Genomic DNA, 21,569 nt, shown 5'->3' on the forward strand with positions numbered 1-21,569 from the left:
GAAAGTACAGATTGGGAGAATGAAGAACCACCCGTTGTAGGAGATCAGGGTTGAGAATGTCTAAGGAACCCGAAGGTGCACAAGTCCATGGGACCTGATGAGATACATCCATGGGTCCTGAGGTAAATGGCCAAGGAAGTGGCTAAGCCACTTTCCATCATATTTGAGAAGTCATTGCACTCCAGTAAAACTCCCACTAACTGGAAAAGGGGAAACATAACTCCCACTTTTAAAAAGGGAAATAAGGAAGACCCATTGTACTACAGGTCAGTCTCACCTCAGTGCCTGGCAAGATGATGGAGCAGATCCTCCTGGAAAATATGCTAAGGTACATGGAAAATAAGGTGATTGGTGACAGTCAACATGGTTTCACTAAGGGCAAATTGTGCCTGACAAATTTGGTGGTCTTCTACAATGGGGTTACACTGACAGTGGATGAGGGAAGAGAAACTGGCATCATCTACCTGGACTTATGCAAAGCATTTGACACTGTCCAGCACAACATTCTTGTCTCTAAACTGGAGATATGAATTTGATGGATGGACCACTCAGTGGATAAAGAATTGGTTGGATGGTCACACTCAAAGAGTTGTGGTCAATGGTTCAATGTCCAAGTGGAGAGAAGTGTCAAGTGAAAATCCTCAGGGGTCAGTGTTGGGACCGGCACTGTTTAACATCTTTGCCAGCAACATGGACAGTGGGATCAAGGGCACCCTCAGCAAGTTTACCGATGACACCGAGCTGTGTGGTGCAGTTGACACATTGGAGAGAAGGGATAGGTCATCCAGAGGGACCTGGACAGGCTGGAGAGGTGGGCCAATGCAAACCTCATGAAGTCCAACAAGGTCAATTGCAAGGTCCTGCACCTGGGTCAGGGCAATCCCAAGCAAAAATACAGGCTGGGTGGAGAATGGATTGAGAGAAGCCCTGGAGAGAAAGACTTGGGAGTGCTGGGGGATGAGAAGCTCAACATGAGCCAGCAATGTGCACTTGCAGCCTAGAAAGCCAACCATATCCTGGGATGCATTAAAAGAGGAATGGCCAGTAGGTTGAGGGAGGGGATTCTGCCTCCTACTCCACTTTGCTGAGACTCCACCTGGAGTACTGTATCCAGCTCTGGGGCCCCCAGCACAGGAAGGACATCGACCTGTTGGAGTCCAGAGTAGGTCACCAAGATGATTAGACGGATGGAGCACCTCTGCTATGAGGAAAAGCTGAAAGAATTGAGATTGTTCAGCCTGGAGAAGAGAAGGTTTTGGGGTGACCTAATTGTGGCCTTCCAGTACCTGAAAGGGGTCTATGAAAAAGCCAGAGAGGGACTCCTCATCAGGGAGTGTAGCAATAGGACAAGGAGCAAGGGCTTGAAGCTGAAAGAGAGTAGGTTTAGATTCAGTATTAGGAATAAATTCTTCCCTGTGAGAGTGGTGAGGCCCTGGCACAGGTTGCCCAGAGAAGCTGTGGATGCCCCATCCCTGGAAGTGTTCAAGGCCAGGTTGGATGGAGCTCTCAGTAACCTAGTCTAGTAGAAGGTGTCCCTGCCCATGGCAGGGGGGTTGGAACTAGATGATATTTAAGGTCCCTTACTATCAAAACCATTCTATGATTCTATGAAATAATTTTTTGGAGTCAGAAACTGGAAAAGGAGAAGACTAGAATATCCATATTACACTCATAGTGATGGTTGGTGTGTTGGATAAAGCTGAGGTGATGACAGATCCTAAGAAACATTCACACACTACTGCTAAATATTTTAAGAGACTTCAAGTTACAATGTGTAAATTTTTTTTTCATTTAATACAATCCTATTTACCACCTTCACATAAATCGAGTGTTTTCAAGAAAATGGGATCAGGCAAATTCACCTTGGAACCCTGGTTAAATCAGTCTCAGAATTGATAATAATTATCCTGAGAATTTGTGATACTAGTAGATTCAAAAAGTGAAATACAGTTCCCACAAAAGGATGATAAAGGACTGCCCAGAGTGTTACATATAGTCTGTATGATTTATGTACTAGAAGAACAATTTCTCTATAAGGATTGAGATAATAACAAAGAGGTAGTATTCCAAAGTGAATTTGTTAAGAATAATTACCATCGAATCAAAATAATTTTATTCCATAAAGCAATGTCTTGTGGATTAAGGAGAAGTGAGTGTCATGCCTGGACTTTATAATGACTTTCTATATAGTTTCCCATAACAATTTCACTAGTAAGCTGTGGGAGTATGGTCTAGACAAAAATACTGCAAGATTGCAGTGTACCTGATTGCAAAACTGTGTTCAGAATATCAGTTGTTCTTGGTAAAAATGGATGAACAGGACAGAGGTGAACAAGCACAGTTTTCCAGAGCACTGTCTTAAGAATAGTAGTATAAAGTATTTGTCATTATTAACTTTTCATGTAACAGAATTAGGGAGTATTTTATTAATCTAAAGATCACAATGAGCTTTTGGTGTTGAGTGTTTGAGGTCCACAGCTGCTTTTAAAAACAGAATCAAAATTTACACTTTTCTTGACTACTTGGAATAATCTTTTGAAACAAAAGAAATTCACTAAGAAGCAGCACAAACCTTTTATTCATCTGAGAAAGAGTAATTTTAACATGAGAAGAAGATAGATAAGCTCTACAGAAAGACAGCAATATGTTTATAACAGATTGAACACAAATCTAAATTATCACCGAAAAAGCAGCTATATTCATATGACAGTAGTATCATATAAGGTTGTCTACAGTACTTTCCTGACTACTCATCCTTCTAAGTCTTTAAATAGAGCTGTAACTATGACTTAGGGTGGCACAACATCAAGACAAATAAAAACCAATTAGAATTCAGATAAAAAAATCAAAGACAATTACAAGCTCAGAAGTTATTACTTATACAAAGATGATAGAAGGAAATGGTGTTGTTAAGTCTGTACAAGTTAGTGCAAGACAGGATAACATTATTTGATATGTAAATGATTGTTAAAAATAAAAAAAAAAAGAAAACAATGTGAATTGTTTGTCCTTGCCCACTGGAAAGAAGTCAAGAAGTGTCATGCCTAACTGCAACAAAAATTATTCAGGTTAAGTATTAGGAGAAAACCTTTCTAGCACTAAGAATTTGAACAGGTTGCATGGCAAGAGTAAGGAAACTCCATTACTGACATTTTAACAAAAAAAATGAGATGGAATTTATTCAGAGTGATACTGGTACAGCTCATCCAACATGAGGTTAAGAAGATGGGAAGCCCCTAAGGCCTTTCCTGCTGTATTTTCTAAAATCACAGAATCTTCCTCTGGAAATCTTCCCAAGTTTTGTACTAGATATAAAGAAATTACTACTACTTATTTCGATTAACAGACAATATTGACATTCATTTTTGAAGAACATAATTTAAAATTCAAACAGGGATAGCATATGACACAAAGAAGAACGTACATTTGTGAGGTTTTTCAGGACAGATTATATTTGCTTTCTACACACTTTCAATATTTTTCAGGGAAGGGTCCTGCCACTTTCTCCAGAGTTTCCAATGCCTCATGAAAAACCTCAGCTTTGGTTGTCCCAGTTTAAAACCGCTTCGTTCAGAAGAATCCTTGTGTAAAAAAAAGTTAAGACTTGAAGAAAGAAACAAGAATGAATGTTTATTTTGGCTTTGTCAGAAAATATCTTTGAATACATTTCTTCCATCTTTCTTCTGAATGACAGATGATAATTTTTTTTGACAATACCTTTGAGAGCACTAAAGTCTGTACTACAGATTTGAGAAGATTGATAATTCTTCTTGCCAAGCACCGTACATGCAAAGACCAAGTGTAGAGAAATCTCCATGGAGAGGTCTTAAAAATACCTAAGAAAATAAAAGTGATCTTTCCAAATTATTCAGAAAATAATCAAGTACCCATTAACAATTTCTGGAGGAAATACAACTTAGTTCTGGAAAAGAGTGCAAAAACATATAGTTTCATTAGAGTTGTTGCTCTTCCTTACAGATGTTTTCCCAGAAGTCTAGGAACTGTATGGAAACAGGATGGTAAATATATGAATTCTTCTCTTTGGAAAGCTATGGACTAAAAATACTGTGGATGACTTTCCCTTTATACAGATCTATAGAAGCTGTCTTAAGTGGGAAAAAAAAATAAATTTCTGAGATTGCAGAGTATTGGGAAAGTAGAGCAAATGAATAAAGGGTTTTGATCTTGGGTAATGGATACCATAGAATATTTTATGAGCTCAACAGAAGTAAAATACTTCATGTTAACTTCTCATAGAGGAATTTATAGAAATTAATTTTTTTATGAAAGTAGATGATAGTAAGAAAGCAGAGCAACTATTCTGTTTGCATAGCTAAAAATATACAAATTACATAACAAAGAAAGGATAAAGCCAAGCCTAGAACTTCTGGATAAAACTTCAGGTGCTGTGGTACCTTTACTGGAGCAGAACTGAGGTAAAAATTTCTATAACAGAGAAATTTTACTCCATTAAGTGAATAACCAACCAAAAGAATAGATATAACTTCTGTCATCTCTCAAGTATTTGCCTGAGCTGCAAACAAAACTTCTTCCTCATTCAGATTCTGTTTATTAAACAGTCGTCATTCATAGAATCATAGAATACCCTTAGTTGGAAGGATCATCTAGTACAACCCTTAGCCCTGCACAGGACCATCCCCAAGAATCACACCATGTGCCTGACAACGTTCTCCAAACACATCTTGAACTCTGTCAGGCTTGGTGCTGTGACCACTGCCCTGGGGAGCCTGTTCCAGTGCCCAACCACCCTCTGGGGGAAGAACCTTTTCCTAATATCCAACCTAGACCTCCCCTGACTCAGTTTCATGCCATTGCCTCGGGTCCTGTCACTGGTCACCACAGAGAAGAGATTGGTGCTGCCCCTCTGCTTGCCCTCAGGAGGAAGCTGTAGAGTGCTATGAGGTCTCCCCTCAGTCTCCTCCAGGCAGAACAAACCAAGCGACCTCAGCTGCTCCTCATCAGTCTTGCCCTCAAGGCCTTTCACAGAATTGTTAGAGTTGGAAGAGACCTCTGGAGATCTAGTCCAACCCCCCTGCCAAGGCAGGGTCAACTAGAACATGGGCACAGGAATGCATCCAGGTGGGTTTTGAATGTCTCTAGAGAGGGAGACTCCATGCCCTCCCTGGGCAGCCAGTTCCAGTGCTCTGCCACCTCAGGATCTCATCGGCCCTCCTGGCCACAAGGGTGCACTGCTGGCTCATGGTCAACTTGTCATCCACCAAGACTCCCAGGTCCTTCACTTCAGAGCTACTCTCTAATAGGTCAACCCCCAACCTGTCCTGCTACTTGGGGTTATTTCTCCCCAGGTGCAGGACCCTAGACTTGCCCTTGTTGAACCTCATTAGGTTTCTCTCTGCCCAATTCTCCAGCCTATCAAGGTCCTGATGAATGGCAGCACAGCCTTCAGGTGTATCAGCCACTCCCCCCAGTTTTGTATCATCAGCAAACTTGCTGAGGGTCCATTCTATCCCTTCATCAAGGTTGTTGATAAGCAAGTTGAATAAGACTGGACCCAGTATTGATCCCTGGGGAACACCACTGACTACAGGCCTTCAACTGGATTCTACTCTTCTGATCATGACCCTCTGAGCTCTTCCATTCAGCCAGTTCTTGATCCACCTCACTGTACATTCATCTAACCCACATTTCCTGAGCTTATCTATGGGGATGTTATGGGAGACAGTGTCAAAAGCCTTGCTGAAGTTGAGGTAGACAACATCCACTGCTGTCCCCTTGTCAACTCATCCTGTCATGCCATCATAGAAGGCTATCACGTTGGTCAAGTGTGGTTTCCCCTTGGTGAATCCATGCTGACTCCTCCTAATGACCTTCTTTTCTTCTACATGCTTGGTGATGACCTCCAGAATGACCTGTTCCATCACCTTTCCAGGGATGGAGGTGAGGCTGACGGGTTGATAGTTTCCTTGGTCCTCCTTCTTGCACTTTTTGAAGATAGGAGTAACACTGGCCTTCCTCCAATCATCAGGCAACAACATCTCCCAGCTCCCTCAGCACCCCTGGGTGCATCCAATCAGGGCCCATGGATTTACGAGTGTTTAGTCTACCTGGCTGATCTCTCACCCAACCCTCTATGACCAAGGGTAAGTTTTTCTTTCTCCAGCCTTCTTCTCTTACCTCCGTGGTCTGGGACTCCTGAGAGTCATCAGCAGTGAAGACTGAGGCAAAGAAGACACTCAGTAATTCCACCTTCCCTTGTGTCTTCTGTCACCAGGACATCCATGTGATTCAGCAGTGGCCCCATATTTTCCCTAATCTTCCTTTTGCTGTTGATGTATTCGTAGAAGCCCTTCCTGGTGTCCTTGACATCCTTTGCCAGACTCAATTCCAAGTGGGCCTTGGCCTTCCTCCTCGCATCCCAGCATACTCTGATGATGTTCCTATAGTCCCCCCACATGGCCTGTTCCTTTTTCAACATCCCATAAATTTCTTTCTTGCATTTGAGATTTACTAGGAGCTCCCTACTCATCCATGCAGGTGTCCTGCCCCCTTTGCCTGATTTCTTCATCATGGGGATACACTGGTCTTAAACTTGGAGGAAGTGATGCTTGAATATTGACCAGCTCTCTTGGACCCCCTTCTCTTCTAGAGCCCTATCCCATGGGATTCCTCTAAGCATGTCCCTGAAGAGGCCAAAGTTGGCTCTCCAGAAGTTCAGGATTCTAGTCCTGGCTTATTGCTTTGCTTCCCCCACACAGGATCCTGAGTTCCACCATCTCATGGTCGCTACAGCCAAGACTGCCCCCAAACTTTGTATCTTCAACAAGTCCCTCCTGGTTTGTTAGTACAAGGTTCAGCAACACTCCTCATTAGCTCTTCCACCACTTGCATCAAAAAGTTATCTTCAATAATCTGCAGGAACTTCCTGGACTGTGTGTGCCTGGCTGTGTTGTCCCTCCAATAAATATCAGGGTGGTTGAGGTCCCCCAGGAGAACCAGAGCCTGTGACCGTGAGGCTATTTCCAGCTGCCTATAGAAAGGCTCATCAACTTCCTCCTCCTGATCAGGTGGCCTGTAGTAAACACCCACAACAGTGTCACCCAAATCAGCCTGTTCCCTTAATTCTCACCTATAAACTCTCAAATTGTTTGTCTGTCCCTGGGTAGAGCTTGATACATTCCAGTTGCTCTCTCACATAAAGAGCAACTCCACCACCTTACCTCACTGACCTGTCCTTTCTGAAAAGTACAGAGCCATCAATGGCAACATTCCAGTCATGCGAGCTATCCCACCATGTCTCTGTTGTTGCAATGAGATCATGGCCCTGTGACCACACAGAGATTACATTTCTTGTTTATTTCCTGTGCTGTGTGTGTTTGTATACAGGTACTTCAGAGAGGTAATCAAGCATGCAGGTTCCCTGGAAGGGGTGTCAGAGGATTCCCCACACCCATATACACCCTTGGCGTGGTTTGCCCTTTGATTGTCATCTTGAGAGGTTGTCAAGGAACATATTTCACTGAAATGATTGGTATGACCTACTCCCCAGGAGGAAGCAATGGCACGAGCACTGTCACTTTGGACCCCACCCCCCAAGTCCTTCAGTTTAAAGCCCGTCCCACCAAATTGGCCAGTCTGCTGCCAGAGATTCTCTTGCCCTTTTTAGGCAGGTGGATCCTATCCCTCCCTAACAGGCCACAATCATTCAAGCACAATCCATTGTCGTAAAGGCCAAAAGGACTCTAGCCTGTAAGTTGTCAGGGCTGATCAAGAGGGCTTTAAACTAGGTTTGAAGGGGGAATGGGTTGAAACCAGGTTTTCCAGAAATGAGCCTAAGGGTGGAAAGCCAGAGTTAGAAGTGATATCAGCAACCCAGCTGAAGTGCATGTACACCAATGCACGTAGTCTGGGCAACAAACAAGAGGAGCTGGAAGCCATCGTACAGTAGGAAAGCTATGATGTAGTCGCCATCACGGAACCATGGTGGGATGACTCGCATGACTGGAGTGCTGCCATGGGTGGCTACAAGCTCTTCAGAAGGGACAGGCAAGGTAGGAGAGGTGGAGGAGTGGCTCTATATGTTAGAGAGACTCGACTCTGTAGAAGTTGAAGTCAGTAACAATAAGGTTGAGTGCCTGTGGATCAGAATCAAGGAGAAGGCCAACAAGGCTGACATCCTGGTGGGAGTCTGTTACAGACCACCCAATCAGGATGATGAGGGTGATGAATTACTCTACAAGCAGCTGGCGGATGTCTCAAAATCCCCAGCCCTTGTTCTCGTGGGTGACTTTAACCTGCCAGATGTCTGCTGGGAACTCCACGCAGAGGAAAAGAGGCAGTCTAGGAGATTCCTAGAGTGTATAGAGGATAATTTCCTGCTTCAGCTGGTAAATGAGCCTACCAGGGGTGGGGCCCCGCTAGACCTGCTGTTCACAAACAGAGAGGGGGTGGTGGGTGATGTGGTAGTTGGAGGCCGTCTGGGGCACAGTGACCATGAAATAATAGAGTTTTCAATACTCAGGGACACAAAGAGGGCTATCAATAAAACTACCCTGGACTCCCACAGGGCAGATTTTGGCCTACTCAAAAGACTGATTCAGAGGGTACCTTGGGAAATAGCCCTTGAAAACAAAGGGGTCTGGGAGGGATGGACATGCTTCAAGAAGCAAGTCTTGAACGCACAGGAGCAGGCTGTCCCAGTGTGCCGAAAGGCAAGCCAGTGGGGAAGACAGCCAGCCTGGCTGAACAGGGAAATTTCAAAGGAAATTAGGGGAAAAAAGAGAGCTTACCGACTATGGAAAAAAAGGCTGGCTACTCATGAAGAGTTTAGGAATGTAATTAGGTCATGTAGAAAGAAAATTAGAGAGACAAAGGAACACTTTGAACTCAATCTAGCCACTTCTGTTAGGGATAACAAGAAGTGCTTCTACAAATACATCAATAGCAAAAGGAGGGGCAAGGAAAACCTCCATTCTTTGTTGGGCACGGGGGGGGGGGGAACATAGTCACCAAAGATGAGGAAAAGGTTGAGGTACTTAACACCTTCTTTACCTCAGTTTTCAACAGTAAGACAGGTTGTCCTCAGGACAACTGGCCTCTGGAACTGGTAGACAAAGACAGGAAGCCAAATAGCCCTCCTGTAATCCAGGAGGGACAGTTTGCGACCTGCTGAGCCACTTGGATCCTCACAAGTCTATGGGACCAGATGGGATCCATCCTAGGGTGATGAGAGAACTGGCAGAAAAGCTCGCCAAGCCTCTCTCTGTTATTTACCAACAGTCCTGGCTCACTGGGGAGGTACCAGATTATTGGAATGCAAGGAGGACCTGGGAAACTATGGGCCTGTAAGCCTGACCTCAGTGCCTGGCAAGGTTATGGAGCAGATCATTCTAATGCAATCACACAGCAGCTACAGGATGGACAAGGGGTTAGACCCAGCCAGCATGGGTTTAGGAAGGGCAGGTCCTGTCTGACCAACCTGATCTCCTTTTATGATCTGGTAACCCGCCTGGTGGATGAGAAGGCTGTGGATGTGTTCTATATGGACTTCAGCAAAGCCTTTGACACCATCTCCCATAGCATACTCCTGAAAAAGCTGGCAGCTCATTGCTTGGACAGGTACACTCTCTGCTGTGTTAAGAACTGGCTGGAGGGCCGGGCCCAGAGAGTGGTGGTGAACAGTGCTGCATCCAGTTGGGAGCTGGTCACTAGTGGTGACCCCAGGGATCAGTGTTGGGCCCAGTTCTATTTAATATCTTTATTGATGATCTGGATGAGGGGATTGAGTGTACCATTAGCAAATTTGCAGGTGACACTACATTGGGCAGGACGTGTTGATCAGCTGGAAGGCAGGAGGGCTCTTTAGAGGGATCTAGACAAGCTGGAGAGATGGTCTGATTCCAACAGGATGAGGTTCAACAAGGCCAAGTGCCGGGTCCTGCACTTTGGCCACAACAACCCCATGCAGCACTACAGGCTGGGGACAGAGTGGCTGGAGAGTAGCCAGGCAGAAAGGGACCTGGAAGTTCAGACAGGAAGCTGAACATGAACCAGCAGTGTGCCCAGGTGGCCAAGAAGGCCAGTGGCATCTTGGCCTGTATCAGGAACAGTGTGGCCAGCAGGACCAGGGAAGTGATTCTTCCCCTGTACTCAGCGCTGGTGAGGCCATGCCTTGAGTACTGTGTCCAGCTCTGGGCCCCTCAGTTCAGGAAGGATATTGAGGTGCTGGAGCAGGTCCGGAGAAGAGCAACGATGCTGGTGAAGGGACTCGAGCACAAGTCCTATGAGGAGAGGCTGAGGGAGCTGGGGTTGTTTAGCCTGGAGAAGAGGAGGCTCAGGGGAGACCTCATCACTCTCTACAACTACCTGAAAGGAGGTTGTAGCCAGGTGGGGGTTAGTCTCTTCTCCCAGGCAACCAGCAGTAGGACAAGAGGGCATGGTCTTAAGCTGTGCCAGGGGAAGTTTAGGTTGAATATTAGGAAGGAATTTTTTACAGAGAGAGTAATCAAACATTGGAATGGGCTGCCCAGGGAGGTGGTGGATTCACTGTCCCTGGAGGTTTTTAAGATGAGACTGGATGTGGCACTTAGTACCATGGTCTAGTAACCACGGGTGTTGGATCAAGGATTGGACTTGATGATCTTGGAGGTCTTTTTCAACCCAGTCGATTCTATGATTCTTCCCTTGCCCAGTGATGGAGTCACTCCATCATAGAAGGCCACTGGGTTGGTCAGGCAGGACTTGCCCTTGGTGAAGCCGTGCTGGCTGTCCCAAATCACCTCCCTGTCCTCCATGTGCCTTAGCAGAGCTTCTAGGAGGATCTGTTCCATGATCTTCCCAGGAACAGAGATGAGGCTGACAGCACAGTAGTTCCCAGGGTCCTCCTTTTTACCCTTTTTAAAGGTGGGTGAAATGTTTCCCTTTTTCCAGTCACCTGGGACTTCCCCTGACTGCCATGACTTTTCAGATATCATGAAGAGTGGCTTGGCAACTCCATCAGCCAATTCCCTCAGGACTCTGGGGTGTATCTCATCGGGTCCCATAGACTGATGTACATTCAGGTTCCTCGTGGTCACAAACCTGATCTTCACTTACAGTGGGAGGGACTTTGCTCCCCCAGTCCCTGTCCTGCTGTCCATCCACTCGAGGTGTGGGAAGAGAGGTTGCCATTGAAGACTAAAACAGAAATGTTTTTGAGTACCTCAGCCTTCTACTCATCTGTTGTTACAAATTTACCAGCATTGTTTATTGAGGGGGGGGCGGTAATTCCTTCTGTGACCTCCCTTTTCTGGCTGACATACCTGTAGAAGCCCTTCCTGTTATTCTTTTGTGTTCCTTGCCAGGTTCAGCTCCTGACCATCCTCATCCTGGAACGGGTCGGTTATTTCTGCACTGCCTTTTGCTACTGACATATTTAAAAAACCTCTTTTTATTGTCCCCCACAGTACTGCCCAGCTTCAACTCCAGTTGAGCTTTGGCTGCACAAATTTTCTCCCTACAGTGATGAGCAGCATCTCTGTATTCTTCCCATATCACCTGACCTTGCTTCCACTGGCCATACATTTTCTTTTTTTGCCTTAGCTCCAGAAGAAGATCCCTGTTCAGCCAAGCTGGCCTTCTGCCTTGCCTGCTTGACTTTGGACATTTAGGAAGTTCTGCTCCTGTGCTCTTAGGAGGTGGTGCTTAAAAAGTGACTAGCACTGATGGACCCTGGTACCTTCAAAAGTTTTTTCCCAGGGGGCCTCACTCACTGAGCAGCCTTAAGTCTGCTCTCCTCATATCCAGGGTTGAAGTTTTGCTGGCACTTTTCCTCCTGTCAATGGAGATTTTAAACTCGATTGCTTCGTGGTCTCTGTGGCCAAGACAGCCTCCAATCCCCACTTCATTCATGAGACACTTTCTGTTAACAAGCAACAAATCAAGGAGGGCACCCCTTTTCTTGTTGGCTCCCTTATTACCTGTACCATGAAGTTATCACTCAGGTGTTTTAGCAATCTTCTGGATCTGTTTGTGCCAGCTGTGTGGTATTCCCATTTAACATCCGGCAAGTTCAAGTCCCCCATAAGGACAAGGGCAGTTGATTTGGAAGTGTCCCTTAGTTCCTCAAAGAATAATTTGTCAGTGTCATCATCCTGGTTAGGTCTATAGCAGACTCCCATGGTGACATCTGCATTATTTGTTTGTCCATTACTCTTTACCCAGAGGCTCTTAGCTGTGCCCCTGCCTACTGTGAGCTCCAGACATTCCAGCCCCTCCATTGCATACAATGCCACACTTCTCTCCACCTCACCTGCCCTTCCTATACCTCCTGAAGAGACTGTAATCATCCATCATGGCACATCAGTCTTGAAGTAATTCAAGGCTGTACAATCACAGTCTCAGAGTCTCCAGAAGTCCTTGCTACTTCCATTTCAGAAGTACAGAAATGCAGTCTGTACCCATACCTTTGGTAATTGCCTCACATTTCTATGTTATATAAGAAAGTTTAGATATAACATCCTTCCTGTGATTTTTCTCTGAACTGGTGTCTAATGCCATTCTTTTTGTCCTCCCAAACAAACAATTAATTATTTTGCTAATTTTCTTTATCAAAGTTTGCAACTTCTCAACCAGACTTTCAAGGATGAATGAGAATAGCAACAAAAAGCTCAGTGTAAATACTTGATGTTTGTTCATCAGTGGAAAATTTATCAGCATAACCAATTGCTTATAGCCCAAATTATAGGCCAAAACCTCACTGTCAGGGGTCATATATTCTAAGTAGCACTAATTATCCACAAATCTTCAATACGTTTCTAAAATGCAAGATTAGAGGAAGTAAACATCTGGCAAGATTCTTGCAGCATCAAGAACTGGTCCCTTTGATCAGGGTTCATTAATTTCTTTAAGAAGGCAAAAATGGTAGCATTATTAGTAACAGTATTTCAGTTGTGTGCTTTATCAATTAGAAAAGTAAAGCTAACATACAGGTAAATCAAAAAGCTCCTCTTCCACTTTTTCAGCCTCTTGAATGCTGAAATGTTACAATCTGAATTCTACAATCAGACTGTAATCCCTATTCCCTGCCTTCTGCACCACTGGGGTGGAGGAGGGAGAACATGGAAGGAGGGGTGAGGGGGAAGGTGTTTTTAAGACTTTTATTTCTCACTCTTTGGCTTTTATCCTGTTACTAACGCAGCTGCGATGGGCCGGACACGTCTCAAGGATGAAGGACCACCGCCTCCATAAGATCCTGCTCTATGGTGAACTTACCACTGGCTGCCGCATGAGAGAAGCCCCGAAGAAAAGATACAAGGACTCCCTGAAACAACATCTCAACCTTGGCCATATTGATCACCATAACTGGTCTACTCTGGCCTCAAATCGGGAGGCCTGGAGACACGCCATCTGTAACGCAGCTGTCTCCTTCGAGAACACATGCAGGATCACTCTCGAGGAAAAAAGGCAACGCAGAAAGAATCGTACCTTGCAGAATACACCATCTAAGGAGTCTTTCTGCTGTGCCTTTTGCAATCGGATATGTCTGTCACGTATTGGCCTCATAAGCCACCAGCGTGCCTGTAGCAAATGTGGATAGTGCCTTCCCAAATCTTCGTTCGCGAAGCCTAGCCATGAATAAATGTAATTAATATCCCCACTCTGAGTCTGTTTTGCCCTTGAAGTTAATCAGTAACTGACCTCTCCCAGCTCTTAACTCATGAATCCTTAGCTGTTTTCTTTCCTCTCTCCTCTGTCCAGTTGCAGAGGGAGAGTGAGAGAGCGGCTTTAGTGGGTTCCTGGCATCCAGCCAGGGTCAATCCACTACAGTGTCCTAATTACAGGGGCTGGGACCAGTTTTTCACTATGTGAGTATAACCAAAACTGTGTATTCTACACCCTGTATGTCATTTCTGATGGACTGTTAATAAATGCATTGTTTGCAGCAGATGCCCAGGGCACACCTGACACCTCAGGCTACAAGCTGGGTGTTAAAGAAACCCTGCGATGCAGGGCAGTGTTCTTTTGTTTTCACACCAATGACAGCTATGATAACTCCCTTCCAGAAAGGCATTAACACCTTCACACCCAGCCTGAGGGGTCATCTTTGCTAATGAGCCACCTTGGACTGGCATAATAGGAAGCTGCAACACCTAGACCATCAAAGATTCCAAAATTATCCCATGACTAACAGATTTAAATCACCCATTGTGAAACTCCCCACCCTGGGGGAGGTACTGGACATTCCCACCTGAACCTGAGCATATATATAAACTTTGGGTTTTGGGACTTCTGGTACCACTCGCCGGATTGAGAGGAAGACCCGAACTTCAACAGGACTGCAACTGCCACTCTCGACAGGACTGAGATCATTACTTCAACATCATCTGGACCAACAGGTTTTCCTTTCATTTTATTTTGCACCCACGGGGGCCACGTGATGGTCAGCACAGGGGCAAACGAACACCATTCTGTTCTTGTCCCAGAGTGCTGAGTTATACATCTGTCTTTGGAGGTTAAAACCAGTTTTCTCTGTATCATTGTATTTATTGGAATCTTCTTAGTAAATTGTAATTCTGATTTGTAATCTTTTGAGTTCGGTTCATTTCTCCCGCCATCATGGTTAGGCTTCGTGAACGAAGATTTGGGAAGGACTCTACCCACATTTGTTAAAAGCGCGCTAGTGGCTAAAAAGGCCAATATGAGATAGACACGTCCGATTGCAAAAGGCACATCAGAAGGACTCCTTAGGTGGTATATTCTGCAAGACACGATTCTTTCTGCATTGTCTTTTCTCCTCAAAAGTGATCCTGCATGCTTTCTCAAAAGCAGCAGCAGTGTTAAAGATAGTGTGTCTCCAGGCCTCCCGATTGGAGGCCAGAGTAGACCAGTTATGTTGATCAATATGGCCACGGCTGAGATGTTGTTTCAGGGAGTCCTCGTATCTTCTCTTCGGGGCTCCTCTCTTGCAGCAGCCGGTGGCAAGTTCACCATTAAGCATGATCTTATGGAGGTGGTGGTCCTTCATCCTTGAGACGTGTCCTGCCCAAGGCAGCTGTGTTCTCAGCAACATGGCCTCAATACTTGTAACTGTTGCTTGTTCTAGAACAGATGTATTAGTCACATAATCTGACCAGTGGATGTTTAGGATTGTACGGAGACAGTGCTGATGGAAGTGTTCTAAGAGTCGCATGTGGTGGCGGTAGATGACCCATGATTCAGATCCATATAAAAGAGTAGACAGCACAATGGCTTTGTAAACACTGATCTTTATACTTTTCTTCAAGTGTTTATTTCGCCATACTCTTTTATGGAGTTTTCCGAAAGCACTATATGCCTTTGCTAACCTGTTGTCTATCTCTCCGTCAATCTTACCATCTGAGGAGATGAGGCTACCAAAGTAATTAAACTGCTGAACTGATTTGAGCTCTGATTTGCCAATGGTGATATGGGGATGAAGGAAGACTTCCTGAGGTGCAGGTTGATAGAGAACTTCTGTCTTCTTTAAGCTGACAAGATGGTTTAAGGTCTTAGAATGGGCCTTCAGTCACCTTAGGATGAATAGGCTTCCATCAGTATGATATCGAATGTAGATACCGTTCTGATCATCGAGGTCTGCCATGGCCCTTTGGAGCATCATGCTGAAAAAGATTGTGAATAGGGTTGATGCAAGAATGCAACCTTGTTTCACACCACTGGTTATTAGGAAGGGCTCAGAAATTGCGTTGCCATATCTGACTTGGCCTTGCTGAACTTCATGAAGCGAGATGATCATTTTAAGGAACTTGGAGGGACATCCTAAGTGTTCCAAAATCTGCCATAGACCTTTTCTGCTCACAGTATTGAAAGCCTTGGTGAGATCAACAAAGGTTACATAGAGACCTTTGTTCTGTTCCCTACACTTCTCTTGAAGTTGTCTGAGAACAAATACCATGTCTGTGGTACTCCTGTTGGCTCTGAAACCACACTGACTTTCAGGTAGAATTCCTTCTGCTATAGCGGGTATTAGTCTGTTCAAAAGTATTCTTGCCCGGATTTTGCCAGCAATGGAGAGCAGAGTAATACCACGGTAATTTGAACAGTCTGATTTAACTCCTTTCTTCTTATACAAAGTGATGATGACTGCATCACGAAGGTCTGATGGTAGTTCGCCTAGTTCCCAACAGTGCACCACAAACTCATGAAATTTAGCATGGAGTGCTTGGCCCCCATGTTTCCAGACTTCAGGTGGAATTCCATCAACCCCAGCTGTCTTGCCAATTTTCACCTGCTGTATGACCTTAAGGGTTTCTCCCAAAGTGGGGGCAATATCCGATTCATACTTCATCGGTTGCTGTGTGATGGACTGAATTGCTGAGTCTTGAACTACACGGCTAGTACTGAAAAGAGTCTGAAAGTATTCAGACCATCGATTCAGAATGGAGGTTTTAGAAGCATTTGACCATCTGCGCTGAGTAGAGGGCTTTGGACCTGGTATGTAGACCCGTATGCTCTTTTCAAGGCCTCATAGAATCTTCTGTGATCACCGGTATCTGCGCATAATTGAGTTTTTTCAGCTAGATTGATCTACCACTTGTTCTGGATGTCACGGAGTTTCTGTTGGAGCTTGCTGCATGCAAGATGAAAGGCTGCTTTTCTTACATGACAGGATGACAGTGCAAGGTGTGCTTGGTGAGCAGATCTCTTCTTCCTCAAAAATTCTTGGATCTCTTGATTGTTTTCATCAAACCGGTCCTTGTTCTTCTTGAAGGAGAACCCTAAGGATTCTTCAGAGGACTGCAGGATGCTGTTTTTAATATGGTGCCAAAGTGTTTCAGGAGAGACATCTATAGAATCTATAGAATGATTTTTGAGCCTAGTTTGAAGATTTGCCTGGAATCTGTCTCATTGTGGCTGACTGGAGATTGTTAACTTGGAGTCTCCTCCTTGGGATACCGTCCCTTTTAGTTTTGAACTTAAGATTGAAGTTTACAGCACACAAGTCGATGGTCTGTTTGGCATTCTGCGCTGGGCATCATGCGGGTATGGTGGACGTCATGGACATCTCTCCGTCGCACCAAGACATAATCGATGAGGTGCCAATGCTTAGATCTAGGATGCATCCAGGTTGTCTTCAGACTATTTTTCTGCTGAAAGATAGTATTAGTGATGGTGAGCTATTGCTCTGCACAGAATTCTAGCAGAAGGCAACCATTATCGTTGCAGTTTCCAATGCCATGCTTGCCTAATACTCCTTTCCAGGCTTCAAAGTTCTTTCCTACTCTGGCGTTGAAATCACCAAGGATAATGATCTTATCATCTGCAGGAACCTTTTGGGTAAGGCGGCCCAGGTCGGTGTACAATTTATCTTTTTCGGCAGGGTCAGCTTGGAGAGTTGGGGCATATATACTAAAGAGGACAACATGTTGCTTGTTGTATAGTGGAAGGCGTAGGGAGATAATGTGGACAGAATGACCTGTTGGCAGAATTTTGAGTTTAAGAACAATGGAGTTTTTAATCATGAAGCCAACTCCTGAAAGATGCCTTTCGATTCTGGGTTTACCTGACCAAAAGAGTGTGTAACCGGTGCCATGTTCTCTAAGGCTGCCTTCCTCGTGGAGATGAACTTCACTGAGAGCAGCAATGTCGATGTTGAGACGTGATAGTTCGGTGGCAATTAGGGCAGAATGACGCTCAGGGCGTCCACTATCCGCAGAATCAGGCATGGTTCTGATGTTCCAGCATGCTAGAGTCAGTTTAGGTACACCTTTGGAGGCAGGTGTATGCCTTTGTCTCTTGATCTTTGTGTGATCGCATTAGAAGATGCCTGTTGGCCACAGTTAACCAACTGGGTGAAGCGTGGAGATGAGGTTTGGTTAGACCTCCTTTTCTAGGCCCCTCTCCAAGTGGAGCAAGCAGTGCTCTCCTTGAAAAAGGCTGCTTGGTCATTCAGGATGCTGCCGAAAGAGACTGTCATCTCCGGGGTCAGTCTCTAGCGACCAATGTCCTGAACCGCCTGTATGCAGGGTTGGGTCTGCGGCTTCCAGTGCACCTTATCACCTGCTGTTTCGATCCTTGCCTGTCGCTACAGGGCTTTACAAATGTGGATATCACCCTCGAGCCTGCGCAATGGATTTTTTAGGTGAAATGCAGCATGCGCAGAACTGGACCCACCCTTTAATCCTAAAGTTCATCTGTCAGGGCCTAGCAAGCTTGGACACTGACAGCAAGGTCCTTAGGACATAGGTTTGATTAGAGTGTCCTTCTCTTGGATGGCCTTACAAGGCTAAGTGAGCTCCATCTGCCCAGGTTTGGAATGAGAGTTGTCCTTCTCCTAGGATGACTGCCAGAAGGCTAACGAACTCATCCTGCCCATGGACAGATTTTATCTGACCCTTCAGTTTGGACCTGTCTGGCATGGGAGACCCTACCGAAGGCATGTACTACCGCCAGCATAACTCGCAACCGCGTAGGGGTACACAGGCTTCTTTCCCACTCAGATCGGTTAGGGCAAGCCTTTCATTCCCTACTGTTCTGCCACCCATCTATACTCAAACCCAGGGAAATACCCAGGAACATCCCTCTGTCCTGACCACCCTTTCAGGACGCAATAAATAAATCCAAAACAAACCGAACCTGGGCAATAGCCGCAGGTGAGCCAAAACCAAACTGTTCCGGCCCCCTCACCCACCTGGGGCTCGGGTACCTCCCATGGCCCCAGCCCGGGCAAACCCCTCCAACCCCTCAGAAAAACCCACTATCCACCCTGGTCTTATCCTCCCCCCACCATGTTACCACAGATCTTCCCTTGCACTGCTCACCTGCAACACTCCATACAGGATTGCCCCGCTCGCCCTCCCGACACCCTTTCCCTCCCCTAAATTGGACTGACAAACCTCTGTGCGCTCCGTAGTTCTTCCTCTCCTCTCTCACGAGGGCGCAATCCCCACTGGTGGCCGCGCGGTGCACCCGGTGGCCGTGCAGGCCTGGCATAGCCCAGCGGCCAGGGTGTGGCCCCCCGGAGCAGCTCCGGCAGCCAGCACCTGCCAGTTTACTTTTAAACTAGTGCATTAAGGAACTTCAGGAGGCCTTCAGTTGATCCTCATGCTCAAAGCAGGGTGAGCAAAACCATCTGTCCTGGTTCTGGCCAGGACAGGGTTAATTTTTGCAGTAGCCAGGAGAGGGCGTGGCCAGGACCCGGAGATTATTCTATACCACCCCCTGTCATTGCCAGGGGCGGGGGAAGGGTACTCCATCTTCCATCAGAAAGGGGTTCCTTCCAGTGGAGAGAACATGGCAGAGGGAGCTGTCCCGTATTGTCTATTATTGGGTGGTTTCCATGTGAATTGTTTCTTTTCTTATACTCTGTCATTAGTATTGTTGCTGTTACTGTTAATTTTCTTATCTCATTGCTGTTTCCAGTAAATTGTTCCTATCTCAACCCATGATCTTTACCTTTTGTGCCTCATATTGTCCTCTCCAGCCTGCTGCAGGGGGAGGGTGAGGGGAAAATGGGGGAGCAAGCGAGTGGCACCTGGTTTGGAGAGTCTCAGTGAGGGCACTCAACTGGGGAGTACCATTCCTAAACCACAACACCATGTTATGCAGGGCTTTATCCAGACTGGTCTTGAAAACCTCCAAGGATGAAAAATGCACAGATTCTTTGGGTTTTTCCAATGCTCGACTGTCCTGATAGTGAAAAAGGTTTTCCTTCTACCTAGTCAGAACCTCCCATTTCAGTATAAGTCTCATCCTTCCTCCACAACACTGTGGAAAGCCTGACTCAGGTCTTCCTGATAATCTCCTTATAGGTATGAGGAGACTGCTTTAAGGTCTGTCTGTCCACTGTACGTCATCCTGTCTGTGTCCCTGTCATCATCATCCCTGTCTCCCCTCAAAGACTTTTCTTATCCTAGCTGCACAAGCCCAATACCCTCACCTTCTCTGGAATCTTCCCCATCTCCTCTTCTCCCCCTCCACCTAACCTGACCACCCACAAAGACTTAATTTTTTGGGGGGGCTAAAGAGAAGAAAACACTGTTGCATCTTTTTACTAGTGCCATGTAAATACATAAACACTGAAAACCTAGATTAGTAAGAATATGTCCAAACCCCTACCTTACTAAATCTCATCTATCTCAGTCATTGCTTCTTAGGGATAATATTAAAAACAGCAGTATGCATTACATATTTTAGCATAAAGAATTATTTTCTCATCTGGCCGACAGTTTACCCTATTCCTTCTCCACAGCTAAGGTTTTCAGGCTTCATTTATGCTATGTACATTGTGTTCATTGAACTACTTTTAATTTCACATTCATAAAATTTGATGATTGCAATCAAGACAAGCATTGCATGTTAAAACACTTTTGAGCTGGTTAAGAGTTCAGTACTTGTAATGCTGCCTTTAAATTTTTTCTTATGTAGAGCAACTGAAATAATTCTTATCTTTTAATCTTCATATTGGAAAGGATTTAAAATTATTGTGTCCTCCATGAATTTGAGCTTTGTTTTGAAGTATGATTAGTCAATTTTTGAAACTTCAAAAATTTCTTCTGAATCAGGGCTCAAAATAATTTTGTATCCATAACTTAATGACATACACTTTAGTACTATTGGAATACACAAGTTGGGAGAATTAACTAAATACCTCTTTAAACTCTGGTTTTTGAAATTAGGGAAAAAATACATTGATATACATGACTGCTAGATTACCTTTAAGGGTTCCATCACTTCCAGCTGGAGAGCAGACTGACTGTGGTGACCTCAAGGAAAAAGATGCAGCATTCTTTACTGAAGGATCGCCATCCTAAAGCGACAATGATAAAAAAAGCCCCAAAAACATTAGGAACATGAACATTTGATAAAATAAAGACTGAAATTAGTACATATACTGATAAAATGGATCAGATGAAAAAGCATACAAAAATATTAGAAAAATATTTATTTATATAAAAATCTTTGTAATTTAGACTGCTATTAGACTACTATATAGGCAACATTCCAGAAAACAATTAGCCTTAAGATATTAGAACCTGGGTCCCCAGCACAGGAAGGACATCAACACATTGGAGCGAGTCCAGAGGACGGTAATAAAGATGCTCAGAGGGATGGAGCACCTCTCCTATGAGGACAGAATTAGGACTGTTCAGCCTGGAGAAGGTACCAGGGAGACCTTAGAGGACCTTCCAGTACCTGAAGGGAGCCTACAAGAAAGCTGGAGAGGGACTTTTGACAAGGACATGTAGTGACAGGACAAGAGAAAGTAGCTTTACACTCAAAGAGGGTAGATTTAGATTGGATATTAGGAATAAATGAATTCTTCCCTGTGAGGGTGGTGAGGCCCTGGCACAGGTTGCCCAGAGAAGCTGTGGATGCCCCATCCCTGGAAGTGTCCAAGGTCAAGTTGAATGGGGCTTGGAGCAACCTGGTCTAGTGGAAGGTGTCCCTGCCCATGGCAGGGAGTTGGAATGACATGATCTATAAAGTCCCTTCCAACCTAAACCATTCTGTGATTCTCAAGTTTCTCAAAAAATGGTCCTTAAATTGAGTATACGTGCAGTGAGCCTTCAAGTCTATGCTTGCTGATTTAGTAGAATCAAATATTGCAAATATACAATATCTGGTAGGTATTC

The 21,569-nt window shown here is 45.0% G+C and overlaps 1 protein-coding gene across 1 annotated transcript in view; it reads right to left on the reverse strand.

Moving 5' to 3' along the window:
- The window catches only part of LOC113958776 (nipped-B-like protein), a 131,185-nt gene that overhangs the window by 85,747 nt on the left and 23,869 nt on the right, over positions 1-21,569 (reverse strand). The window contains exon 7 of the mRNA XM_027667317.1: positions 20,650-20,743. Coding sequence (XP_027523118.1) covers positions 20,650-20,743 — 94 coding nt within the window. The remainder of the gene's footprint in view (positions 1-20,649; positions 20,744-21,569) is intronic.

Source organism: Corapipo altera, unplaced genomic scaffold, assembly GCF_003945725.1.
Source record: "Corapipo altera isolate COAL_440 unplaced genomic scaffold, ASM394572v1 61209, whole genome shotgun sequence".
NCBI classification, from domain to species: domain Eukaryota; kingdom Metazoa; phylum Chordata; class Aves; order Passeriformes; family Pipridae; genus Corapipo; species Corapipo altera.